We start from the raw sequence: 22328 nt of genomic DNA, 5'->3' as shown, positions 1-22328 counted from the left end.
TGAGGAGAATGGAGGAGATGGGCGGTTAGACAGACAGGATTGATGAGTTCCTATGTTAGGGACAGAGTGTCAGAGTGGGAGCACACAGCTCCTACTGGGAGATGAATTTGTTAGGAGACATTGGAGTTGGAAAAGTGTTGCAGATAATGTAGTGCAGATACCAAGGGGTTGGGAACTTACGCAAGGCACTGTTTAATATAAATGGCTCATCCATTTTGATACTGATTACAATCTATACTCCAGTCTGTGCTTCTAGTGGGTTGCATTTCAAAAAAAATAAAAAGGTTACAGGGAGATAATCTGACCTCTCTGCCCTCACTTCAGCTAAATATATTCTACTGAAATTTCGCTCACTTCAGATAAATATATTCTACTGAAATTTCGCTCACTTCAGATAAATATATTCTACCGAAATGGATGGCCCTCACTTCAGATAAATATATTCTACTGAAATTTCACTCACTTCAGCTAAATATATTCTACTGAAATGGCCCTCACTTCAGCTAAATATATTCTACTGAAATTTCCCTCACTTCAGCTAAATATATTCTACCGAAATGGCCCTCACTTCAGATAAATATATTCTACTGAAATTGCCCTCACTTCAGCTAAATATATTCTACTGAAATTTCCCTCACTTCAGCTAAATATATTCTACCGAAATGGCCCTCACTTCAGATAAATATATTCTACTGAAATTTCCCTCACTTTAGCTAAATATATTCTACTGAAATGGCCCTCACTTTAGCTAAATATATTCTACCGAAATGGATGGCCCTCACTTCAGATAAATATATTCTACTGAAATTTCCCTCACTTCAGCTAAATATATTCTACCGAAATGGATGGCCCTCACTTCAGATAAATATATTCTACTGAAATTTCCCTCACTTCATCTAAATATATTCTACCGAAATGGATGGCCCTCACTTTAGCTAAATATATTCTACCGAAATGGATGGCCCTCACTTCAGCTAAATATATTCTACCGAAATAGCCCTCACTTTAGCTAAATATATATTCTACTCAAATTTCCCTCACGTCAGATACTTATATTCTACTGAAATTTCCCTCACTTCAGCTAAATATATTCTACTGAAATGGCCCTCACTTTAGCTGAATATATTCTACCGAAATGGATGGCCCTCACTTTAGCTAGATATATTCTACCGAAATGGATGGCCCTCACTTTAGCTAAATATATTCTACCGAAATGGATGGCCCTCACTTTAGCTAAATATATTCTACTGAAATGGCCCTCACTTTAGCTAAATATATTCTACCGAAATGGATGGCCCTCACTTTAGCTAAATATATTCTACCGAAATGGATGGCCCTCACTTCAGCTAAATATATTCTACCGAAATAGCCCTCACTTTAGCTAAATATATATTCTACTCAAATTTCCCTCACGTCAGATACATATATTCTACTGAAATGGCCCTCACTTCAGATAAATATATTCTACTCAAATTTCCCTCACTTCAGATAAATATATTCTACTGAAATGGCCCTCACTTTAGCTAAATATGTTCTACCGAAATGGATGGCCTTCACTTTAGCTAAATATGTTCTACCAAAATGGATGGCCCTCACTTCAGCTAAATATATTCTACCGATATGGCCCTCACTTTAGCTAAATATATTCTACTGAAATGGATGGCCCTCACTTTAGCTAATATATTCTACCGAAATGGATTGCCCTCACTTCAGATAAATATATTCTACCAAAATGGCCCTCACTTCAGCTAAATATATTCCACCGAAATGCATGGCCCTCACTTCAGCGATATATATTCTACCGAAACCCTCCCTGAATGCTTGAAAAAATCCAAGTGACCATCCCCTATATCCAAAATAATCATGAAAACAAAGTGGATTGCAGGGAACATGTCTACCATTTTAGTTCACTTCTTGGAGTTTTAGAAACAGTTTTCTGAGACTGTTTTAGAAACATCCTCTAAGCATTACATGGCAAAGCAGGAATTGTGATTAGCACACAGGGCTACAGGCCAGAATGTTGTGGGTTCGCAGACCACTGTGGATAAGAACAGGGGTGGAAAGATTTCCTTTATAGTAAAAGCGTTGCATGAATCTATCGTCGTATTTGCAGGTCTGAGAAAAAATGGCCTTTTATAAAAATGTCTTCCAAATCTATGCAACTAGGTCTGTCTCACATCAGAATTAAACCTTCATCCATGATTCTCAAATGTCAAATTTCAAAGTTGTTGCAAGGTTAGGGTAACGTTTAGGCATTAACTCTGAAAACGTAAGATTAGGCATTAACACTGAATGGTTAAGGTAAGGGTTAAGGTTTGGGATAGGCTTAAAACAAAAATCTGTGGATTCAAACATTGGCACCAGAGGCAGATGCTAACGCCCATCCACCATCCTCGTCCACAACGCCCTAGCAAAACCGAAACCTACTTGAAGGTAACAGAGCTCACTGTTGCCCCTAGTGGCCGGTGTCTACATCCTCTCCCGACATCCTCAGACATGGATGGACGTCGAATACCGAAACGTCTGTGTACGCGATCCCTGATGCAGTAAAATGTAAAAACATTGAGTACTGAAATAAGCTTTAAGCAACATATTTTTGAATGTGAACCCATTACACCTCTTTGTTTGTCTGTACGTCGAATATTGACTTGTATCACAGGTGACCTGGCCGATTCAACGTAATTCTACATATTAGCAGAATCTTTTTTTAATGCCACACGATTACCAAAATAACAGCCTAAGAATGGACAGAGATATAGACCTATGTGTTCATCTTATCACATTTCTTCAATGCCAAATCAGTGTGTCTTGTTTGCAATGAAACATTCCCTGTTTGCAAATAATTAAATCTGAGACGTCATTAGGAATCTGAGCATGGTACTTTCAAAAGTTAGTTTTACCTTACCACCCCAGAAAGAGTAGACCTACCTTTCCACCCCAGACAGAGTAGACCTACCTTTCCACCCCAGACAGAGTAGGCCTACCTTTCCACCCCAGACAGAGTAGACCTACATTTCCACCCCAGACAGAGTAGACCTACCTTTCCACCCCAGACAGAGTATGCCTACATTTCCACTCCAGACAGAGCATGTCTACCTTTCCACCCAGACAGAGTAGACCTACCTTTCAACCCCAGACAGAGTAGTCCTACCTTTCCACCCCAGACAGAGTAGGACTACCTTTCCACCCAGACAGAGTAGGGCCTACCTTTCCACCCCAGACAGAGTAGTCCTACCTTTCCACCCAGACAGAGCATGTCTACCTTTCAACCCCAGACAGAGTAGTCCTACCTTTCAACCCCAGACAGAGTAGTCCTACCTTTCCACCCCAGACAGAGTAGTCCTACCTTTCCACCCAGACAGAGTAGGGCCTACCTTTCCACCCCAGACAGAGTAGTCCTACCTTTCCACCCCAGACAGAGTAGTCCTACCTTTCCACCCCAGACAGAGTAGGACTACCTTTCCACCCCAGACAGAGTAGGCTTACCTTTCCACCCCGGACAGTGTAGGCCTACCTTTCCACCCCAGACAGAGTAGGCTTACCTTTCCACCCTAGACAGAGTAGACCTACTTTTCCACCCAGACAGAGTAGGTCTACCTTTCCACCCCAGACAGAGTAGTCCTACCTTTCCACCCCAGACAGAGTAGACTACCTTTCCCCCCCAGACAGAGTAGGGCCTACCTTTCCACCACAGACAGAGTAGCCCTACCTTTCCACCCCAGACAGAGTAGGTCTACCTTTCCACCCCAGACAGAGTAGGTCTACCTTTCCACACCAGACAGTGTAGGCCTACCTTTCCACCCCAGACAGAGTGGGCCTACCTTTCCACCCCAGACAGAGTAGGTCTACCTTTCCACCCCAGACAGAGTAGGTCTACCTTTCCACCCCAGACAGAGTAGGTCTACCTTTCCACCCCAGACAGAGTAGGTCCACCTTTCCATTCCAGACAGAGCAGGCCTACCTTTCCTTCCCAGACAGAGCAGGCCTACCTTTTCATTCCAGACAGAGCAGGCCTACCTTTCCATCCCAGACAGAGTAGGCCTACCTTTCCACCCCAGACAGAGTAGACCTACCTTGGCAGAAAAATGTAAGCTTTAACTGCTGGCTGCTCTTCTTCCGTGGCTTAACACAGTGAGAGGAGGTCACAAGTGTTTCCCTAAAAGCTGTTTCGATTTAAACATCTTCTCTTGTACAGAAGGTGAATAGCATAATGAATTGATAGTGACAGAATTACTTCACAAGCAAAGTATATTTTTGTCTCCTCGGCTATAGAAGGTTGAAGCTCAGCTTCTGAATGTCAAAGAAACGAAACAATGATATCCCCATATGCATCGGAGTCACATTTTTCCCGGGTATTTGACAGCTTGTTTCTAGCATAAAGCTTTGCGGACCAAAGCGCTGTTATAGATCACTTTAATTCATTGGATCCGTTTCATTTTCTTCTAAATATTATGCTAACAAGGGATAGGTCTTTGTTTTTTGCTATTTTCTTTAATTAAGGTATTTGTATTTATTAAGGATCCCCATTAGCAACATTAAGGCAGTTATATACCGTTTCAAATATTACATTACATTTCATAACACTTTACCCAAAACATTTAGTGTTTTCCATCAGGCCACTAACACATATTTACAATACAACATCCATGTGTAGTGTGTGTAGTGTGTCTGTCTTATCATGTGTATGTGTCTGTCTTATCATGTGTATGTGTCTGTCTTATCATGTGTATGTGTCTGTCTTATCATGTGTAGAGTGTTTGTCTTATCATGTGTAGTGTCACGTTCGTCGTAAGGATTGGACCAAATTGCAGCGGGAATGTGAATGCTCATTTTCTTCTTTATTAAAAATAAATGAACACTGAACAAAAAGAACGATGAAAACAGTCCTGTCAGGCACACAGCTAAACAAGAAACAACTACCCACAAAAACCCCATGAAAAACACCCCTACTAAATAGGACCTTCAATTAGAGGCAACGAGGAACAGCTGCCTCCAATTTAAGGTCAAAACAATAAACTAAACATAAAAATAGAATAACTAGAAAATAGAACATAGAAATAGAAAACATAGAACAGTACCCAAAAACCCTGACAACACAAAACAAACACACCCCTGCCACGTCCTGACCAAACTACAAATAACCCCTTTGGGTCAGGATGTGAGATGTAGTGTGTTTGTCTTATCATGTGTAGAGTGTCTGTCTTATCATGTGTAGTGTGTCTGTCTTATCATGTGTAGTGTGTATGTCTTATCATGTGTAGTGTGTCTGTCTTATCATGTGTAGTGTGTGTAGTGTGTCTGTCTTAGCATGTGTATGTGCCTGTCTTATCATGTGTATGTGCCTGTCTTATCATGTGTATGTGTCTGTCTTATCATGTGTATGTGTCTGTCTTATCATGTGTATGTGTCTGTCTTATCATGTGTAGTGTGTATGTCTTATCATGTGTAGTGTGTCTGTCTTATGTGTATGTGTCTGTCTTATCATGTGTAGTGTGTCTGTCTTATCATGTGTAGTGTGTATGTCTTATCATGTGTATGTGTCTGTCTTATCATGTGTATGTGTTTGTCTTATCATGTGTAGTGTGTATGTCTTATCAAGTGTATGTGTCTGTCTTATCATGTTTATGTGTCTGTCTTATCATGTTTATGTGTCTGTCTTATCATGTGTGGTGTGTCTGTCTTATCATGTTTATTCGTCTGTCTTATCATGTTTATGTGTCTGTCTTATCATGTGTAGTGTGTCTGTCTTATCATGTGTAGTGTGTCTGTCTTATCATGTGTAGTGTGTGTAGTGTGTCTGTCTTATCTTGTGTAGTGTGTGTAGTGTGTCTGTCTTATCATGTGTAGTGTGTATGTTTTATCATGTGTATGTGTCTGTCTTATCATGTGTATGTGTCTGTCTTATCATGTGTAGTGTGTATGTCTTATCAAGTGTATGTGTCTGTCTTATCATGTGTGGTGTGTCTGTCTTATCATGTTTATTCGTCTGTCTTATCATGTTTATGTGTCTGTCTTATCATGTGTAGTGTGTCTGTCTTATCATGTGTAGTGTGTCTGTCTTATCATGTGTAGTGTGTGTAGTGTGTCTGTCTTATCATGTGTAGTGTGTGTAGTGTGTCTACATGATAAGACAGACCCACTACACATGATAAGACAGACACATAAACATGATAAGACAGACACATACACTTGATAAGACAGACACACTACACATGATAAGACATACACATACACATGATAAGACAGACACATACACATGATAAGACAGACACACTACACACACTACACATGATCAGGCAGACACACTACACACACTACACATGATAAGACAGACACACTACACATGATAAGACAGACACTCTACACAGACACTGGTTGTTATTGAATATAGTTGGATGTTACTGTAATCAGACCAGCTGTGAGCCAGTATGTTATGAGCATGCTTTGTTATGAATATTACTTGGAGTGTGTTACATGAAGGTGAGTGTAAGGTGTTGTATTCGGCATGTCTTGTGGGGTATGCATGGATGTCCGAGCTGTGTGCTAGTAGTTTAAACAGACATCTCGATGCATTCAGCATGTCAACACTTCTTACAAAAACAAGTAGTGATGAAGTCAATCTCTCTTCCACTTTGAGCCAGGAGAGATTGACATGCATATTATTAATGTTAGCTCTCCATGTACATTTAAGGGCCAGCCGTGCTGCCCTGTTCTGAGCCACTGTTCCAAGATGGCACCGACAGATATGAAAGCTCTGCTTCTAGCTCCTAGAATCATTTCACTGTAAGGTTTTGCATTCGGCGCATGAGACAAATACAATTATTTGATTTGATTTAAGCAACTTTGCAGTGTTTTCTTTTTTTCTTACATTATTAGCTCAGAATTCTTTGGGGTGTTAATACATACAGCCGGAAATAACTTTTAGATATCAGAGTGGTGGAACTCACCAGTATTACAACCAGAAATATGACTTTCCCGAATTGGATCCTTTGTTCGTACCCCCCAGGGCAATTTAACTTATCCCAGAGGCTGATCCAAGATGCTGCTGGCAGAGAAGAGGTATTCAGAGTGGACTTCTAGTCTGACTCAGGAGGCGTTCACACCATCCACCGCTTCCAAGTATATTACTCGCTAATGTGCAGTCCTTGGACTAAAGTAGACAACTCAGGGGGGCAGTGCATTATCATGGTGAAACATGAGGTGATGGCGACGAATGAATGCCACGACAATGGGCATCAGGATCTCGTCACGGTATCTCTGTGCATTCAAACTGCCATCGATAAAATACAATTGTGTTCGTTGTCCGTAGCTTATGCCTGCCAATACCATAACCTCACCGCCACCATGGGGCACATACCATAACCCCACCTCCACCATGGGGTCCATACCATAACCCCACCTCCACCATGGGGCCCCTACCATAACCTCACCGCCACCATGGGGCACTCTGTTCACAACGTTGACATCAGCAAATCCCTTGGCCACACAACGCCTTACACGCTGTCTTCCATCTGTCAGGTACAGTTGAAACGGGGATTCATCCATGGAGAGCACACTTTTCTAGCTTTACAGTGGCCATCGAGCTTTTTCCCGCTGAAGTCGGTTACGTTGCCAAACTACAGTCAGGTCAAGACCCTTGTGAGGACACGAGCATGCAGATCAGCTTCCCTTAGATGGTTTCTGACAGTTTGTGCAGAAATTCTGCTTTTGTGCAAACCCACAGTTTCATCAGCCTTCGGGATGGCTGGTCTCACACGATCTTGCAGGTGAAGAAGCCAAATGTGGAGGTCCTGGGCAGGCATGGTTGCACGTGGACTGCGGTTCTGAGGCCAGTTGGTTGTACTGCCAAATTCTCTGAAACGACGTTGGAGGCAACTTATAGTAAAGAAATGAACATTTAATTCTCTGGCAACAGCTCTGGCAGACATTCCTGTGGACAGCACGGCAAATACATGCTCCCTCAAAACTTGAGACATCTATGGCATTGTGTTGTGTAACAAAACTGCACATTTAATAGAGTGGCCTTTTATTGTCCCCAGCGTAAAGTGCACCTGTGGAATGAGCCTCCTGTTTCATCAGCTTCTTGATTGGATGGATTATCTTGGCAAATGAGAAATGCTTATGAACAGGGATGTAAACAATGTGTGCCCAAATAGACATAACATTGTTGTTCATATGGAACATTTCTGAGATTTTTTATATCATCTCATGAAACATGGGACCAACACTTTACATGTGTTTATGTTGTTGTTCAGTGTATTATTTATTGTGTTTGTTTGGAAAATCTAAGCTTTTGTTATTAACAAAAATGTATTAATAGTGGTTGAATGTCACATGTTTAAACTGTATAATTTAATAGTGGTTGAAAATGTTAATGGTGGTTGAAAATCTCCATACTAGTTAGTTGTCTTACTGTACAATGCTATTTGGTCAGTAAGCATTTCTTGGTAAGGTGTCCATTTAGATGTTCTCCAATATCATGGTTTCCAAAGGAATACTAATGTCTACCTTGATCAAGACTGGGATTTAAAGGGGCTTTGACTGGCTCACACAGATTGTATCATGTAATTGGTTGCCACGGCTTGCAAGAAAGAGGAAAGCGTCAAAAACAAGAAAAAATACATTTAGGCTTAATAAATAAATTGGGACATAAAACAGTCAGCCACAGAACACATGTAAATGCAGGTTCTTGTTTGTTTCAGAGACAGGGGCTGTGTCACAATTTGTGTTTTTCAGAGTACACAAAACCCAGAAAGCATTCCATTATTTAAATGCTCTCGCTCTGCCTGATTTTTGATATTGAATATATTGTAAAATAAACCTGGGGAAATATTGCACATTCATTAAATGTAGAGGGCTTCTTTGGAGCTGTATAAGTGTGTGGAATGAGATTGAAATAGAAGAGGGGTTTGGGACAAGCATTGTAAAATGTCTTGTAGGCAATATGTACAGTCAGTCCCCTACATCTCAACATGTACAGTCAGTCAGTCCCCTCTATGTCAACATGTACAGTCAGTCCCCTCTGTGTCAACATGTACAGTCAGTCAGTCCCCTCTATGTCAACATGTACAGTCAGTCCCCTCAATCTCAACATGTACAGTCAGTCCCCTCTATCTCAACATCTACAGTCAGTCAGTCCCCTCTATCTCAACATGTACAGTCAGTCCCCTACATCTCAACATGTACAGTCAGTCAGTCCCCTCTATCTCAACATGTACAGTCAGTCAGTCCCCTCTATCTCAACATGTACAGTCAGTCCCCTCTATCTCAACATGTACAGTCAGTCAGTCCCCTCTATCTCAACATGTACAGTCAGTCCCCTACATCTCAACATGTACAGTCAGTCAGTCCCCTCTATCTCAACATCTACAGTCAGTCAGTCCCCTCTATCTCAACATGTACAGTCAGTCCCCTACATCTCAACATGTACAGTCAGTCAGTCCCCTCTATCTCAACATGTACAGTCAGTCCCCTCTATGTCAACATGTACAGTCAGTCCCCTCTATCTCAACATGTACAGTCAGTCAGTCCCCTCTATCTCAACATGTACAGTCAGTCCCCTCTATCTCAACATGTACAGTCAGTCCCCTACATCTCAACATGTACAGTCAGTCAGTCCCCTCTACCTCAACATGTACAGTCAGTCAGTCCCCTCTATCTCAACATGTACAGTCAGTCAGTCCCCTCTACCTCAACATGTACAGTCAGTCCCCTCTATTTCAACATGTACAGTCAGTCCCCTCTACCTCAACATGTACAGTCAGTCAGTCCCCTCTATCTCAACATGTACAGTCAGTCCCCTCTATCTCAACATGTACAGTCAGTCAGTCCCCTCTGTCAACATGTACAGTCAGTCAGTCCCCTCTATCTCAACATGTACAGTCAGTCCCCTCTATCTCAACATGTACAGTCAGTCCCCTACATCTCAACATGTACAGTCAGTCAGTCCCCTCTATCTCAACATGTACAGTCAGTCAGTTACCTCTATCTCAACATGTACAGTCAGTCCCCTCTATCTCAACATGTACAGTCAGTCCCCTACATCTCAACATGTACAGTCAGTCAGTCCCCTCTATCTCAACATGTACAGTCAGTCAGTCCCCTCTATCTCAACATGTACAGTCAGTCAGTCCCCTCTATCTCAACATGTACAGTCAGTCAGTCCCCTCTATCTCAACATGTACAGTCAGTCAGTCCCCTCTATCTCAACATGCACAGTCAGTCAGTCCCCTCTATCTCAACATTAACAGTCAGTCAGTCAATCTCCTCTGTCTCAACATGTACAGTCAGTCAGTCCCCTCTATCTCAACATGTACAGTCAGTCCCCTACATCTCAACATGTACAGTCAGTCCCCTATACGTCAACATGTACTGTCAGTCCCCTCTATCTCAACATTCACAGTCAGTCAGTCCCCTCTATCTCAACATGTACAGTCAGTCAGTCCCCTATATCTTAACATGTACAGTCAGTCAGTCCCCTACATCTCAACATGTACAGTCAGTCAGTCCCCTCTATCTCAACATGTACAGTCAGTCAGTCCCCTCTATGTCAACATGTACAGTCAGTCAGTCCCCTCTATATCAACATGTACAGTCAGTCAGTCCCCTCTATGTCAACATGTACAGTCAGTCAGTCCCCTCTATGTCAACATGTACAGTCAGTCCCCTCTATCTCAACATGTACAGTCAGTCCCTTCTATGTCAACATGTACAGTCAGTCAGTCCCCTCTATGTCAACATGTACAGTCAGTCCCCTCTATCTCAACATGTACAGTCAGTCAGTACCCTCTATGTCAACATGTACAGTCAGTCCCCTCTATCTCAACATGTACAGTCAGTCCCCTCTATCTCAACATGTACAGTCAGTCCCCTCTACCTCAACATGTACTGTCAGTCAGTTACCTCTATCTCAACATGTACAGTCAGTCAGTCCCCTCTATCTCAACATGTACAGTCAGTCAGTCCCCTCTATCTTAACATGTACAGTCAGTCCCCACTATCTCAACATGTACAGTCAGTCAGTCCCCTCTATGTCAACATGTACAGTCAGTCAGTCCCCTCTATCTCAACATGTACAGTCAGTCCCCTCTATCTCAACATGTACAGTCAGTCAGTCCCCTCTACCTCAACATGTACAGTCAGTCAGTCCCCTCTATGTCAACATGTACAGTCAGTCCCCTCTATCTCAACATGTACAGTCAGTCCCCTCTATCTCAACATGTACAGTCAGTCCCCTCTACCTCAACATGTACTGTCAGTCAGTTACCTCTATCTCAACATGTACAGTCAGTCAGTCCCCTCTACCTCAACATGTACAGTCAATCAGTCCCCTCTACCTCAACATGTACAGTCAGTCCCCTCTATGTCAACATGTACAGTCAGTCCCCTCTATCTCAACATGTACAGTCAGTCAGTCCCCTCTACCTCAACATGTACAGTCAGTCCCCTCTATTTCAACATGTACAGTCAGTCCCCTCTACCTCAACATGTACAGTCAGTCAGTCCCCTCTATCTCAACATGTACAGTCAGTCAGTCCCCTCTATCTCAACATGTACAGTCAGTCCCCTCTATCTCAACATGTACAGTCAGTCAGTCCCCTCTATCTCAACATGTACAGTCAGTCAGTCCCCTCTATCTCAACATGTACAGTCAGTACCCCACATCTCAAAATGATCCTGTTCCCTGTCCTTTACTGTCTTCATTTCCATCGAAGAAAACAAGGGAGGCTGTGTGTGAAAAGTGAGGGTGTGTGTGTGCGTGCATCTGTGTGTACTCGCTTGCATGCGTCTGTCAGCATGTGGTCATCCGTCTGTCCTTCCGTCAGTGAGTGTGTATGTGTCTGTCTGGTACTGGCAGTGTGTGCTTCCTGAAATATGGTGCAACAGATGGTCACTTGCTATATCTGTGGGGAGTGTCATCATTTAAACTGTTTGTATATCTCTCTATGAACTAATGAAAGGGTCTGCAGATGAAGGCATGTTGAAGCTTTGTGGCTCAACATGTGTAATTTGTGGCTCAACATGTGTAATGGATGATAGGTGTTAGTAATGGATGCTAGCAGCAGAAGGTGTTAGTAATGGATGCTAGGTGTTAGTAATGGATGCTAGGTGTTTGTAACGGATGCTAGGTGTTAGTAATGGATGATAGGTGTTAGAAATGGATGCTAGGTGTTAGTAATGGATGCTAGGTGTTAGTAACGGATGATAGGTGTTAGCAATGGATGCTAACAGGAGACGGTGTTAGCAATGGATCCTAGGTGTTAGTAATGGATGCTAGCAGCAGAAGGTGTTAGTAATGGATGCTAGGTGTTAGTAATGGATGCTAGGTGTTAGTAGTGGAGGATATGTGTTAGTAGTGGATGATAGGTGTTGGTAATGGATGCTAACAGCGGAATGTGTTAGTAATGGATGCTATGTGTTATTAATGGATGCTAGGTGTTGGTAATGGATGATAAGTGTTAGTAATGGATGCTAGGTGTTGGTAATGGATGGTAGGTGTTAGTAATGGATGCTCGGTGTTAGTAATGGATGCTAGGTTGTAGTAATGGATGATAGGTGTTAGTAATGGATGCTAGGTGTTAGTAATGGATGATAGGTGTTAGTAATGGATGATAGGTGTTAATAATGGATGCTAGGTGTTAGTAATGGATGCTAGCAGCAGAAGGTGTTAGTAATGGATGATAGGTGTTAGTAATGGATGCTAGGTGTTAGTAATGGATGCTAGGTGTTAGTAATGGATGCTAGGTTGTAGTAATGGATGCTAGCAGCAGAAGGTGTTAGTAATGGATGATAGGTGTTAGTAATGGATGATAGGTGTTAGTAATGGATGCTAGGTGTTAGTAATGGATGCTAGGTGTTAGTAATGGATGCTAGCAGCAGAAGGTGTTAGTAATGGATGATAGGTGTTAGTAATGGATGCTAGGTGTTAGTAATGGATGCTAGGTGTTAGTAATGGATGCTAGGTGTTAGTAATGGATGCTAGGTGTTAGTAATGGATGCTAGGTGTTAGTAATGGATGCTAGCAGCAGAAGGTGTTAGTAATGGATGATAGGTGTTAGTAATGGATGCTAGGTGTTAGTAATGGATGCTAGGTGTTAGTAATGGATGCTAGGTGTTAGTAATGGATGCTAGGTGTTAGTAATGGATGCTAGCAGCAGAAGGTGTTAGTAATGGATGATAGGTGTTAGTAATGGATGCTAGGTGTTAGTAATGGATGCTAGGTGTTAGTAATGGATGCTAGGTGTTAGTAATGGATGCTAGGTGTTAGTAATGGATGCTAGCAGCAGAAGGTGTTAGTAATGGATGATAGGTGTTAGTAATGGATGCTAGGTTTTAGTAATGGATGCTAGGTGTTAGTAATGGATGCTAGGTTTTAGTAATGGATGCTAGCAGCAGAAGATGTTAGTAATGGAATAGGTGTTAGTAATGGATGCTAGCAGCAGAAGAGTAATCCACAGACTTGTGAACTGTATTATTTAGTGTTCCGCATCAGTAGCGAGACCCAAGCAGCCCTGTTATCCCTCCTACACACACACACTGCCTTAATTTAGCTGAACCCCAGGAAGAGTAGGTGCTGCCTTGGGTGGTGGTGGGGGGTGTGATTCCAGTTGAGGGAAGGAGTGTGTGTGTGTGTGTGTGTGTGTGTGTGTGTGTGTGTGTGTGTGTGTGTGTGTGTGTGTGTGTGTGTGTGTGTGTGTGTGTGTGTGTGTGTGTGCTTAACATACAATTGTTATCTCACATTTCCCAGACAGTCTTTCTTCAGCCGCTGTCTGTGTAACTTCTAGCTAGGGGAGATGCCATGCAGCTAGCTGTGACATGGCTGAGGAATGGATGGTGTTTGATGTCCTGCTGATCACTAAACTTGATATCACTTCTCTCTTCTGTCGTCTTTTGATTTACAGGTATAATGGGAGAATATGAGCCTAAAATCGAGGTGCATTTCCCCCAATCTGTCCTGGCTGCCAAAGGAGTCACAGTGAGTCTGGAGTGTTTCGCCCTGGGGAAGTAAGTACAGAAACATCCAAGCTGTTTGATCCCCTGAACATCCATATATCTCCTTTATGGTGGAACTTAGTGTTACAAAATTCATGTTACTTTCCTAAAATTCCCCAGTTTTCCAGAAATCCCAGCTGGAAGATTCCTGAAATGGGAAGGAATTGAAAGGAAATCCAGGAATCTTCCAACAGGCATTGCGGGAATAACTGGGAACATTACTGGAATATTGCAATTCTAAGTAAAATTCGAGCAAGAAACACCAGTTGATCCATTTCCCATCATCCCTCATTCACACTATCAACAACCACCAGTAGATTAATTTACTATAATCCCTTATTCTCACTATCAACAACCACCAGTAGATTAATTTACTATAATCCCTTATTCAGTGCATTTTGCTTGGTTAAATACATTTTCATAATGGTTGTATAAAAACATTTTCCAGATGAAAACATTCCCGTACGTTACTGATACTAATTGCTATGTTTCTTAAACAGCAAAACACCTAAACAGCAAAACACTACAATCCAGAGCCTTATACAAACATGATGAAGGCTATAAGACTTTTTATGACCATGTACATGTAGGCTATGACTCGGCTACACATCCACTCACTATTGTAAACATCCATAAGAGCCAAAAAGCCTTTCCTATATTAACATTCACTCCAGGCTGGATGTTGAGCCACTGTATTACCAGTTTGAGCCATCATGGCCGGCTAGATGGCATGTTAGTGCTGGTGGGAGCAGGAGTGGAGAGGAAACTGAGCCCTGGGGAGCCATGTGTTGTGATAATGGAATGTAATGCCAGCCAGTGTTTGCAGGGTGTTTTTAATATATTTTGTATAGCGTGGAAGCCAAGGTTAAGGCTGTGAAAGATAGAGCCAGCCCGGCCACCACCAGTGGACTGCCAGGAGGGAACAACAAACTAACATTTGTCAGCACGGTACAGGCCAACATCACAGAGACCAGGACCACTTGTCTCTGCTGCTGAGTGTCACGCAACCTACACTGGCTGGTTACTTGGTTTACAAAGCAGCATGACATGTAGAGTGGGGTTTTAACATTAGGCTGCTGTATAGTGTGTGATTATAATGAGCATTCTGCAAAAGCTTGATGTAGCCCTAATGGATTCTGGATGTAGAACAGCCAGCACTTTGAAAATTAAAAAATATCAAAAGAACATGTAATTGAAGGAATCTGTAGAGCGTCTGACAGACAGAGACAGGCGATCAAACCAACAACAGAGTTGGTTAAAGATGTTTACACTCTCTTGTTGATCTCCCAAGGCAAAGCTTAAAAGGATTGTTTTGTGTAACAAGATAATTGTTCCTATCCAAACATAATCCTGTTTCATTCCTACTTCTTATGTTGTTTATAATGATTATTTGTGTTGAATAATGCATAACGGATTCTCAACTAGAGTGCAAACAGCTTCTAATCTGACGCTACCACTGAAGGACCTAGTAATGATTTAGAATGAATGATCTACATTAGAATAATAAGTAATTACCAAAGCCTATAGACATTGCCCTGACTGCATGCTTACTCTCCCATCTCCTCTGCTTGACTTTATTCTATTAAAACTTATACAGGAGCTCAGCAAACAGACTGCAGTAGACCTTGACCTGCTCTCCCCTCCTGCATCCCAAATGGTACTCTATTCCCTATGTAGTGCACTACTTTTGACCAGGGCCCATAGGGGTATAGGGTGCCATTTGGGAGGCACGGTGTCTCTTAACTAATTTGGGCCAAATTGCTGTCATTGGCGTGGTGATCCTGGTGACTTTACCCCTCTACACCTACAAATGAATGATTTATCAATGTGGTCTATTAGGAAATGCCCGTCTTTATACTGTGAACTTAACATTTGTTTAGTTCTCGTTCCTGTCGATCAATATGAATGATGGCCGCAGGTTCAGATGGAAAACAGAATGGTCTTGGTGTGCATATTGGAAAAGGCCCAAGCTTTTTTTTATTCTCTGTAGACTAGACAACACCAGCTGTCTGTCTGTCTGTCTGTCTGTCTGTCTGTCTGTCTGTCTGGCTGGCTGGCTGGCTGGCTGGCTGGCTGGCTGTTTTTTTTATTACAACTATTACAACTACTACAGCTATTAGAACTATTAGAACTAGAACTATTTCAACTATTACAACTACTACAACTATTAGAACTATTAGAACTATTAGAACTATTACACCTAGAACTATTTCAACTATTACAACTATTACAACCACTGAACTAATAGAACTAGAACTATTGCAACTACTACAACTATTAGAAGTATTAGAACTATTAGAACCATTAGAACTAGAACTATTACAACTATTAGAACTAGAACTATTACAACTAATAGAACTGGAACTATTAGAACAATTATAACTATTAGAATTAGAACTATTACAACTATTACAACTATTAGAACTAGAACTATTAGAACTATTAGAACTATTAAAACTAGAACTATTACACCTAGAACTATTAGAACTATTAGAACTATTAGAACTAGAACTATTACAACTACTACAACTACTACAACTATTACAACTATTACAACTATTACAACTACTACAACTACTACAACTATTACAACTATTACAACTATTACAACTATTACAACTATTAGAACTAGAACTAATACAACTACTACAACTATTAAAACTATTAGAACAATTAGAACTACAACTTTTACAACTATTAGAACTACAACTATTACAACTATTAGAACTGGAACTATTAGAACAATTATAACTATTATAACTATAACTATTACAACTAGAATTATTAGAACTATTAGAATTATTACAACTATTAGAACTAGAACTATTACAACTATTAGAACTGGAACTATTAGAACAATTACAACTATTAGAACTATAACTATTACAACTAGAATTATTAGAACTATTATAATTATTACAACTATTAGAACTAGAACTATTATAACTATTATAACTATTATAACTATTATAACTAGAACTATTACACCTAGAACTATTACAACTATTAGAACTATTACAACTATTAGAACTGGAACTATTAGAACAATTATAACTATTATAACTATAACTATTACAACTAGAATTATTAGAACTATTAGAATTATTACAACTATTAGAACTATAACTATTACAACTATTAGAACTGGAACTATTAGAACAATTACAACTATTAGAACTATAACTATTACAACTATAATTATTAGAACTATTAGAATTATTACAACTATTATAACTAGAACTATTATAACTATTATAACTATTATAACTATTATAACTAGAACTATTACAACTAGAACTATTAGAACTATTAGAACTATAACTATTACAACTACTACAACTATTAGAACTATTAGAACTATAACTATTACAACTACTACAACTATTACAACTATTACAACTATTACAACTAGAACTATTACAACTACTACAACTATTAGAACTATTACAACTATTACAACTATTAGAACTAGAACTATTAAAACTACTACAACTATTAGAACTATTATAACTATTATAACTAGAACTATTACAACTAGAACTATTAGAACTATTAGAACTATAACTATTACAACTATTACATCTATTAGAACTATTACAACTATTACAACTATTACAACTATTACAACTATTGGAACTAGAACTATTACAACTACTACAACTATTAGAACTATTAGAACTATAACTATTACAACTACTACAACTATTAGAACTAGAACTATTACAACTACTACAACTATTAGAACTATTAGAACTATAACTATTACAACTACTACAACTATTACAACTATTACAACTATTACAACTACTACAACTATTAGAACTAGAACTATTACAACTACTACAACTATTACATCTATTAGAACTATTACAACTATTAGAACTATTAGAACTATTAGAACTATTACAACTATTACAACTATTACAACTATTACAACTATTAGAACTAGAACTATTACAACTACTACAACTATTACATCTATTAGAACTATTAGAACTATTAGAACTATTACATCTATTAGAACTATTACAACTATTAGAACTATTAGAACTATTACAACTATTACAACTATTACAACTATTACAACTATTACAACTATTACAACTATTACAACTACTGCAACTACTACAACTATTAGAACTACTACAACTATTACAACTATTAGAACTAGAACTATTACAACTACTACAACTATTAGAACTATTAGAACTATAACTATTACAACTATTACAACTATTACAAATATTACAACTATTAGAACTAGAACTATTACAACTACTACAACTACTACAACTATTACAACTATTACAACTATTAGAACTAGAACTATTAGAACTATTAGAACTACAACTATTACAACTATTACAACTATTACAACTATTACAACTACTACAACTATTACAACTATTACAACTATTACAACTACGACAACTATTAGAACTACAACTACTACAACTATTACAACTATTATAACTACTACAACTATTACAACTATTACAACTACTACAACTATTACAACTACTACAACTATTACAACTAGAACTATTACAACTACTACAACTATTAGAACTATTACAACTATTACAACTACTACAACTATTACAACTATTACAACTACTACAACTATTACAACTACTACAACTATTACAACTATTACAACTACTACAACTATTACAACTACTACAACTATTACAACTATTACGTCTATTAGAACTATTACAACTATTACAACTATTACAACTATTACAACTACTACAACTATTAGAACTAGAACTATTACAACTACTACAACTATTAGAACTATTAGAACTATTACAACTAGAACTACTACAACTATTACAACTACTACAACTATTACAACTATTACAACTATTACAACTATTAGAACTAGAACTATTACAACTACTACAACTATTACAACTATTACAACTATTACAACTAGAACTACTACAACTATTATAACTACTACAACTATTACAACTATTACAACTACTACAACTATTACAACTACTATAACTAGAACTATTACAACTACTACAACTACAACTATTACAACTACTACAACTAGAACTATTACAACTATTACAACTACTACAACTATTACAACTATTACAACTATTACAACTAGAACTATTACAACTACTACAACTTTTGCAACTATTAGAACTAGAACTATTACAACTATTACTACTACTACAACTATTAGAACTAGAACTATTCCAACTACTACAACTTTTACAACTATTAGAACTAGAACTTTTACAACTACTACAACTATTACAACTATTACAACTATTACAACTAGAACTACTACAACTATTATAACTACTACAACTACTACAACTATTACAACTATTACAACTATTACAACTATTACAACTATTACAACTACTACAACTATTACAACTATTACAACTATTACAACTAGAACTACTAGAACTATTATAACTACTACAACTATTACAACTACTACAACTATTACAACTATTACAACTACTACAACTATTACAACTACTACAACTATTACAACTATTACAACTATTAGAACTATTACAAATATTACAACTATTAGAACTACTACAACTATTACAACTACTACAACTATTACAACTATTACAACTATTACAACTATTACAACTAGAACTACTACAACTTTTGCAACTATTAGAACTACAACTATTACAACTATTACTACTACTACAGCTATTAGAACTAGAACTATTACAACTACTACAACTTTTACAACTATTAGAACTAGAACTATTACAACTACTACAACTATTACAACTATTACAACTATTAGAACTAGAACTATTACAACTATTACAACTATTACAACTACTACAACTATTACAACTATTACAACTACTACAACTATTACAACTATTAGAACTATTACAACTATTAGAACTATTACAACTATTACAACTTTTACAACTATTAGAACTATTACAACTATTACAACTTTTACATCTATTACAACTACTACAACTACTACAACTATTACAACTACTACAACTATTACAACTATTACAACTATTAGAACTAGAACTATTACAACTATTAGAACTACAACTATTACAACTACTACAACTATTACAACTATTACAACTATTACAACTATTACAACTACTACAACTATTACAACTATTACAACTATTACAACTATTAGAACTATTACAACTATTAGAACTACAACTATTACAACTACGACAACTATTACAACTATTACAACTAGAACTACTACAACTATTATAACTACTACAACTACTACAACTATTACAACTATTACAACTATTACAACTATTACAACTATTACAACTATTACAACTATTACAACTACTACAACTATTACAACTATTACAACTATTACAACTAGAACTACTACAACTATTATAACTACTACAACTATTACAATTACTACAACTATTACAACTATTACAACTACTACAACTATTACAACTACTACAAATATTACAACTATTACAACTATTAGAACTATTACAAATATTACAACTATTAGAACTACTACAACTATTACAACTACTACAACTATTACAACTATTACAACTATTACAACTATTACAACTAGAACTACTACAACTTTTGTAACTATTAGAACTACAACTATTACAACTATTACTACTACTACAGCTATTAGAACTAGAACTATTACAACTACTACAACTTTTACAACTATTAGAACTAGAACTATTACAACTACTACAACTATTACAACTATTACAACTATTAGATCTAGAACTATTACAACTATTACAACTATTACAACTACTACAACTATTACAACTACTACAACTATTACAACTATTACAACTACTACAACTATTACAACTATTACAACTATTACAACTATTAGAACTAGAACTATTACAACTACTACAACTACTACAACTATTACAACTACTACAACTATTACAACTATTACAACTATTAGAACTAGAACTATTACAACTATTAGAACTAGAACTATTACAACTATTACAACTATTACAACTATTACAACTATTACAACTATTACAACAATTAGAACTACAACTACTACAACTATTACAACTATTAGAACTACAACTATTAAAACTATTACAACTATTAGAACTACTACAACTATTACAACTATTACAACTACTACAACTATTAGAACTAGAACTATTACAACTACTACAACTATTAGAACTATTAGAACTATTACAACTACTACAACTATTACAACTATTACAACTACTACAACTATTACAACTACTACAACTATTACAACTATTACAACTACTACAACTATTACAACTATTAGAACTATTACAACTATTAGAACTATTACAACTATTACAACTTTTACAACTATTAGAACTATTACAACTATTACAACTTTTACATCTATTACAACTACTACAACTACTACAACTATTACAACTACTACAACTATTACAACTATTACAACTATTAGAACTAGAACTATTACAACTATTAGAACTACAACTATTACAACTACTACAACTATTACAACTATTACAACTATTACAACTATTACAACTACTACAACTATTACAACTATTACAACTATTACAACTATTACAACTATTACAACTATTAGAACTACAACTATTAGAACTACGACAACTATTACAACTATTAGAACTACAACTACTACAACTATTACAACTATTACAACTATTATAACTACTACAACTATTTCAACTATTACAACTACTACAACTATTACAACTACTACAACTATTACAACTACTACAACTATTAGAACTAGAACTATTACAACTACTACAACTATTAGAACTATTACAACTATTACAACTACTACAACTATTACAACTATTACAACTACTACAACTATTACAACTACTACAACTATTACAACTATTACAACTACTACAACTACTACACCTATTCCAACTATTAGAACTACAACTACTACAACTATTACAACTATTAGAACTACAACTATTACAACTATTACAACTATTAGAACTTCTACAACTATTACAACTATTACAACTACTACAACTATTAGAACTAGAACTATTACAACTACTACAACTATTAGAACTATTACAACTATTACAACTACTACAACTATTACAACTATTACAACTACTACAACTATTACAACTACTACAACTATTACAACTATTACAACTACTACAACTATTACAACTATTAGAACTATTACAACTATTAGAACTATTAGAACTATTACAACTTTTACATCTATTACAACTATTACAACTATTACAACTTTTACATCTATTACAACTACTACAACTACTACAACTATTACAACTACTACAACTATTACAACTATT

General features: G+C 37.4%; 1 protein-coding gene across 1 annotated transcript in view; it reads left to right on the top strand.

Moving 5' to 3' along the window:
* The window catches only part of LOC115206740 (contactin-5-like), a 503383-nt gene that overhangs the window by 298294 nt on the left and 182761 nt on the right, over positions 1-22328 (top strand). The window contains exon 8 of the mRNA XM_029773946.1: positions 13902-14004. Coding sequence (XP_029629806.1) covers positions 13902-14004 — 103 coding nt within the window. The remainder of the gene's footprint in view (positions 1-13901; positions 14005-22328) is intronic.

The sequence above is a fragment of the Salmo trutta genome, chromosome 13 (genome assembly GCF_901001165.1).
Source record: "Salmo trutta chromosome 13, fSalTru1.1, whole genome shotgun sequence".
In the NCBI taxonomy this organism is placed as follows: domain Eukaryota; kingdom Metazoa; phylum Chordata; class Actinopteri; order Salmoniformes; family Salmonidae; genus Salmo; species Salmo trutta.
Note: the sequence above shows the minus strand (reverse complement) of the source record. Positions and strands in the feature narration are given on the sequence as shown.